Here is a 7,412-nt window from a genome sequence, read left to right as displayed (position 1 = left end):
AAAGGCAACTATAGATATACCCATTTCCAATAAAATAAAAATGGAACAACAATTTTATTCCTATTACATTGATAAATTTTTACTTTAATAAATAAATTTTTACTTTATTAATGGAACCGGTACTCATCTTATTATCATTCCCACATTACGCTTACATATGAGAAGCTTTTAGAATTGTTTATGTTCAAAATAATACTTGTATAAAATAAATATTTTTCCACTCTCTTTTTCATTAGCATTTTAATCCACTTATTTTAAAGATAAGTAATTTCCTATTTAATTTAACAAATAAATCTAACTCACTTTTAGAAAAATATTTCGAAAAACTTATTTTAAGTTTAAATAAACTAGTCGATAATTTCCCACTTATTTCTATGCATTATCTACCCTCTATATTTCAAAGACAGGTTAAAAGCACTAAATAAAGATAGCAGGGAGAAACTGAAATAGCAGAGAAATGGATATGAATCAACAGTATATAGAGTTTAGAAACCATAACTAAATTCCTTCCAATCGCTTGAACCTGCTTAAATAAATTTTTCAACAAGTAAGCAGAAGAAGATACAAAATGAATGAGGTAAAAATAAGAAAATTTCTCAACGTTTATAAAAACTCCCTCATTTCCCTCCTTCCCTCCTTCGTAAGCAAGGACAAACAGAACTCGGCATCCTTGCCTTGGAAGAGTCTTAGTAGTAGGATTTTACAGGTTAAAAGCTTCCACAAGATAGAAACTAACCCAAACCAATATATCTAATTTGGTCAAGTAACAAAACTTAAAAGCTTTGGAAGTTATACTCCGTTTTGTGTATCTCTAGAAACCTTCTTTTACATAACTACATGATTATAAATGAATTAAGAAACTCTGCATTCAAGCAATCAAGCTCCTGTCTGCAATATTAAATTTATACTATTTCCTCGGTCACCACACCATGAATCAAGGAGAGAAAAAAATACTAGTGAAGCATATTAACCCAGAGAGCAGTATAACTCTAAACGTACATAGAGGTGTGCCCTTATCGTTCAGTAACATCTTATAAATGATATGAAGCCAAAGCTAAAATGAAAATTCGTTTTCCTTTATGGTAAGTACGCAATCAATCCTCTCTCATACTGACCACTAAAAGGTACAAGAAAATTCAGCTATAATAGTAGAATTAGACGAAAAAGCTTGGAGAGATTAAGTTGGTTGTGCAACTGAAGGGGAACACTATTACTCATCTACAAACTAACTATACCATAGAAACAAAAATATAACAATGAAATTAAATTTTAAAAATTCAAAGGCCTGGAATTATCATGGAGATTGGAATAAATACAAGGAAACAAGGGCAAGGTAAATTGCTTTTCAAGATTCTTTTTATTCATCCTTTTTTTCACACATTTTCTCTTTCTCTATCAGTCCCTCTCTCCCCTTTTTCGCAGAATTCAAAAAGCTCAAATTTAAGAAACAAAGCCACAGTTTGATTATAAGTTATAAGGAACAAATAAATATTACTCACATGGTGTTTACAAAGAGACTTTCAAACTCTGAGCTGCCATCCTTTCAAATCACTTCAACTTCCTCTAAACTTGGAAATTGAATTATCTGCCAGTGCTGTACTATCATCAAAAGCCTATATGTACCATAAGTTAAAATGCTCAATGATAGACTTGCAATCATGAACCCAGCTGCAACTCCTCACCATCAACACAGACCTAGTCAATTATCAGTTATCAATTCAAATTATTTTCAGATTCAAAACTTATAATCGTCAGCATGATTACAGATATGCAAACGACAAAAAGGGTGGGACGGGGACTAAAAACAGACACGATGATCAAGCCCTAGGAAATAACACAAGTCTTTGAAAATAATTAATATATGCAACAACGTCATCACTGCTTCTTTAGCCGTCAATCCAGAATCATATCTTAGAACAACTAACAACCAGATCAGAATGTCTAGATGCATCTAATAGAAATCAAGGCAGAATGTAGGAATATATTGAGAAGAAAGAAATATATACTCGTGTACAGGTGCGTTGAACCATTGCCATTCACAGAAATTGGTACCAGTCTTCTGTCCTGACCCAAAGATAAAATTTGCATCCTTTCAGGCCAATCTGAATTCAATCTTCGCGCAAAATCTTCCACTTCCCTACACGAAAAGAAACAGTCAATAAATGCAAGATACGAGAGAATACAACAAAATAACCACTCAAAAGTATGATATCCATAGGTTATATTTGATAGGCTATCCTCTTTCATAGGTTATACTTGATATATTCATTCCACTAGTTGTCTAATCATAAAGTATGAGTGCACAACCAAGACAACTGCATCACTTTCCACTCCAAATTCAATTGTGCAGGAATCCTCGAGTAATTATAATTTTACAGCAATGAAATCCATGAAAATAACCACAAAACCGACCAGAATGATTCTGTGGTCCATAGAGTCTACTTGTCAGGAGGACAAATATATTCTACAGCCAACTGATGCTCTTAACCCATTACAAAGATCCTTCCCAACTTAACCTTTACAAAGCAATCCAAAATGATTCCTCTACATAATCTTTGGCAATCGAATCAATTACACAAGATTAACCACAAAATTACAATTCCAGACACAAGATCGAATCCCTTTAGCTCTTGGTGGTTGAAAACATCAAATCTTCTAATTTCAAGCTTTTGAACCAACAAACTCATTTGATGATGACAACTGGTCATCCTTATTTGTACAATAGTTCAATCCTGAAGATGTTTTAATTCCTGAAATCATAAAACACAAGAGACCTTTCTCTCATCTTGTGAAAGGGGATTTGCTAATCTTCGTGACAAGAATCAAGTCATCAAAGATCAAATTAATGAGATGCATCTCCACATGGGAAAATAGGATTCTCTTGTGTGTTTTCTTTGTCTTTTCATTGAGTGTCTTTATAGTTACTTGTTGGTTTGATAGGTTGTATTTTCTCTCCAGACAGGAAAATAGGCTTCTTTTGTGTGTTTTCTGTCTTTTCATTTTGTGTCTTTATAGGTACTTGTTCGTTTGATATCTTGTATTTTCTTCTTGTTCGTGTGTTATTACCTTTGCTAATCTCTATTGTATTCTCTAATATTATCCAATGACTTGTATTCAAGCTTGCCTTATCAATGAAGTCTTTTGTTATCTACTTTCCTCTCTTTACATGTGGTCTTTATTACATTTGATAATGACAAATGGGGAGAAAGATATCATGTGATTTATGATTTCAGGAGTTACAACATCTTTCAACATCAAACTATTTCACAAATAAGAAAAACATCAAATCTTCAAGCTTCAAGCTTTGGAACCATCAGTTTTGAACTTATTCCTCATCAATTGAAGAACTAGCAGAAGCATGTATCTAACCTGTCAAGCTCCTCCTTCACAGCAGGATCTAAATCATCGTCAACATCACCATCAATAAATTCAAATTTTGGAGAAAAATTAACAGCTGGAATGGTTTGCATCCTTGAGTGTTTACTTGCAGAGGCCTCTAAGGCCTTGTCAAAATTGACATTGTGATATGCAGAAGGAAGAAGATTCAACCCCTAATATAAAAGGATATTGAATGAGAAACAATACTATTTTAAAAACAGGTATTGTTAATATAAGTAATGCAAATAAGGACACAAGTCTAATAAAATATGTTGTGTAATAGATGCTCAACAAGTGTTTTATTAGGTGGCAGAGTCTAACCTTATTGTTTTCATTTGCATTTTTTGAAGAAAGATCCTTTGCCTGGTCTTTCCTTCTACTCTTCTTTTTATTTTTACTTGCTCTAGTTCCCTTTATATCTGCCAAATCATTCATATCCCCGGAGTAAGCAAATGAAAAATAAAACAAGATAGGGTGCATTAAAAATATTATAATAACTACAAGAAATATGATTGAAAAAATGTAGAAAATTTTATGTGATTATCAGAGACAAGAAATCAACCTAGCTCTAGGATCTATCACAAACAAGAGAGCAACTCCACGCATCAAAATAATAATAACAAAACTAAATAATATCAGTAGTAGCATAAAGTATCCTGTCGTTGTTCTATTTGTGATCTCCCAGACTAACTATCTCCAGTCCCAAACATTGTTTGGAAATCATTATCCCAAATGCAGTCTCCTAAAAAATCTAAAAATTATAGCATTATATCATTATTGTACTATAACATATGCTAGAATAAGTTATATGATCAGATAAATTTTGGATATTCTAAAGTAGTGATAATAATAATAATAATAAACAATAGCAGCAGGCAAATCTTATATTCCACGCAACTTCCAAAACTAAAATTTAATCAGATTAGATTTAAATAATTCATGATGTATATAGCGTACACCAATAAAAGACAAAGCTAAGGAAACAAGTCCGATTGCAGTATGGCAGAGAAAAACAAAACAAAATTAAAGCAATATACTTTTTCTTTAACAATAGAAGACAAGATTGTCATCGTTCATCTACAGCACCCCTCTCCCAAAATAAAACGAAAGATGTGATAAAATAGCCGCAAGGAAACAGAAGTACTGATTAATGGAATTTATAGAAGAGGTCAAGGTGAATGACATGACATACCTCCATCTGCGCCATTAATAAATGATAGAAGATCTTCAACTGAACGCTCATCCTTTGGTTCCTCCTCAACCGCAACATCCTGAAACAGGTGAAACATTTCAGTGTGCTTGCAACACAATCTGACAAGAAGTTTGTCATAACCAAGAATCATATGAACATTCAATATGCAAGGTTCAAGAACATTGATGAAATTAAAATGGTAGAAAATACCTTCAGTTTCTTTTTCTCTTGTAGTTCTTTCCTCTTTCTAGCATACAATCTGTTTAGAAGTCGAATACGTGGATCATCAGTTACGTTTCTCAGAGGCTCCAGCTTCTCTTCCTGTAAGTGATTGAAGTAAATCAAGAAACATGTTTGTAGAGGTCATTTACGTAAATGAGAACATATGACCTCACTTTTGCTTTCATCACATACCTCAGTCAGGTCATCAGGCAAATGAAATGTTTCACGAATCTCCTCAGGAGTTTTTCCTTCAATAATCCTAGCAAGGGCTCGACTGGTCAGGTCAACCAAAGGCTTCAGTTGGAGGCTGTCAGCAGCAGATGTCAACTCACATAACTTCTTTGTATCTATCCGAACAAACTTCTCGTTGAAAATTTTGAGCTCCTACAATAGTAGCACAACCAAATACTCGTTAATCTATAAATCATGCCATTTCCCCAGTATTTCAGCTGGTAAAAGTAACCGTACAGATAATACTTTGATGTTGCGGACAAGTTATCAAATGTTGCCCAGATGGGATCAAGTAGTAGTTTAAATTATAAATATACTTTAAAACAAACAAGCATCAAATCTTTAAATAATGAAGGAATACTGAAAAATATATATTCCTAAAATCAAGGTAAATACGAATCACATGAAAGTTGGATAATTCCATACCTTGTTAGAATGTCCTGGTACTTGGTGAAACCGACAGTAATCAAGTATCAAATCCAAGATTGCAGGATTGACATGATGTGGAAGAGATATAGCACAAGTTTTGGAAGATCCCATGCCTGTTTGAAGTACTTCCTGGCAAATCATGGGGCAAAACATGGCTACCTCTTCCTCTACTTGATGAATAGAGCCATCCACAGTTTGAAGCCAGATGTAGGATTTCATCTAAGCATGCCAAAGGCAAGGTGAAATGTTAGGTTTCTGGAATTAGAAACCTAGAAACTCCCTCACAACCGCTCAAAACAAGCAATTAGGCAGAAGAAAAATAGTATTTCTGTATTAGTAAAAGAATCAATGTACAAGAATCAATGTACAGGTATATGGTTCTACGGGAGCCTAATCTCCCTCCTCAGGTCAAAGTCCTGACTTTACAAGAAAACTATTCACTCCCTCCACAGAATGACAATTACTCTATTTATAGTAGTTCTTTCCCTCCAATGTAACTGTTACTACAGTTATACTTCTAACCAACTCACCCCCACCCCCCCTTTTTCCTGCTAACTTGTTCTATTCTTCTTCCTTCTTTCATACACTTTCCAGCCTCTATCATTACTCTCCGTTAATTTCAGGGAATTGATCCTGTATTGCCACCAGATCCTCCCAGGTAGCCCCATCAGCTCCACCTTCCTGCCATTCAATTAAAACCTGTTCTACCACATCCTCTTCACAATTAATTACAAAAAGGACAAAGTATTTTTACTTTGTACACTACTTTCACGATTTTGTGAACCAAATGCTGAAAACCATGCATCTAGTTTTAAATATCTACTTTAAAAATCATAAAACCAAATAATGGGACTCAAACAATGTGTCATTTCTGTATTATCAAAACAGCTTGCTGCCATTAAGTGGATTTAGATTCATGGTTGAGGGAATCAAAAGTAGCAAACTTTTATTAAATATATCTTAACATTTAGTGTTAACTGAAAACACTTCTATAAAATATTTCAAATTGAAACATCTAACCATCCATACAAACCATAGTGTCCAAATTCACCGCGTTGCTAAAACTGTCTATGGAAAAATAAACACACAAAAATCAAAATCAGAGCGCACTCTAAAACAAAAAAATACACCGAAATACATTCTAAAACCAAGTGTATTACCAATGGCCAAAACACACACAAGCAGTAACCCCAGCAGTTCCACACTATACACTCTAACTTACACAAATTGAAGTTTAAACCATTCATTTTTAGCAACTTCAGAAGAAAGTAAACAAAAAGCACTCGGACAAGTCAAGCTACCAAAGGCAACACCGGCATGAAACTACAAAAGTAAAACTCGAGTTTTCACCAAATTAAGCTCAAATCACAGCAGTAAATCAATATCAATATTCCTTAGTTACTGCCGTAACCAGCAGAGTTCAAATTCAATGTCGAAACAGCAAACAGAAATGAACACAGCGATATACACAGAGGAGTACCTCGAAGAAGAAGAGAAGAATATGGAGGAAGGTATACACGAGTAGCGAAAGTGGAAGCTGGAAGAAACCGTTACATAAAGTGAATAATATGGAAACAGAACATTTCGTTAGGGTTTTCCGTTGTTTATCGGCTTCGTGTGCCGTGTAGGCACGTGAGTCTACCAAACAAAGGAGACATGGCACGTGTTGTTACGTACCCTAATGGTTAAAAGCGGATAAGAAACGAAAGTGACACGTGTGGGTGCAAACTAAAAATGTAAATCATAATCTTAATAAACTTAATGATAATATTTGTGAAAAAAATATATTTTAAATGGAGGAGGTGATAGTAAAGCTCGGAAAATATTATTGTGATTTAGCTCTAAATAATATTATAATTTAGAAAGAGGTTTTTATTCTCTAATATATTTTTTATTTATTTTTTACCATGGTCTAAGCCTTATTTATAGGATTGTATCATAAGACGAGCATGAATTAAAA

The 7,412-nt window shown here is 33.8% G+C and overlaps 1 protein-coding gene across 1 annotated transcript; it reads right to left on the bottom strand.

The window, feature by feature from the left end:
* Positions 1 to 1,832: 1,832 nt before the first annotated feature.
* LOC124843682 (SKP1-like protein 21) lies at positions 1,833 to 7,089 on the bottom strand. The gene is made up of 8 exons (XM_047320484.2): positions 6,933 to 7,089; positions 5,450 to 5,671; positions 4,985 to 5,176; positions 4,781 to 4,891; positions 4,571 to 4,649; positions 3,700 to 3,797; positions 3,370 to 3,551; positions 1,833 to 2,137 (listed from the first exon to the last, which is right to left on the bottom strand). Exons 2-8 carry the CDS (start codon positions 5,669 to 5,671, stop codon positions 1,942 to 1,944), a joined length of 1,080 nt encoding a protein of 359 aa, XP_047176440.2. The 5' UTR covers positions 6,933 to 7,089; the 3' UTR covers positions 1,833 to 1,941.
* Positions 7,090 to 7,412: the final 323 nt, after the last annotated feature.

The sequence above is a fragment of the Vigna umbellata genome, chromosome 4 (genome assembly GCF_029865625.1).
Source record: "Vigna umbellata cultivar VRB3 chromosome 4, Vumbellata_1.0, whole genome shotgun sequence".
NCBI classification, from domain to species: Eukaryota; Viridiplantae; Streptophyta; class Magnoliopsida; order Fabales; family Fabaceae; genus Vigna; species Vigna umbellata.
Note: the sequence above shows the minus strand (reverse complement) of the source record. Positions and strands in the feature narration are given on the sequence as shown.

Excerpts from the sequence above, each read along its gene's own strand:
- LOC124843682 (XM_047320484.2), bottom strand. The coding sequence starts at position 5,671 with ATGAAATCCTACATCTGGCTTCAAACTGTGGATGGCTCTATTCATCAA. Across the intron at positions 4,892-4,984 it reads TGCCTGATGACCTGACTGAG|GAAGAGAAGCTGGAGCCTCT; the intron begins GTATGTGATGAA and ends AATCACTTACAG. Across the intron at positions 3,552-3,699 it reads ATGCAAATGAAAACAATAAG|GGGTTGAATCTTCTTCCTTC; the intron begins GTTAGACTCTGC and ends CTTTTATATTAG.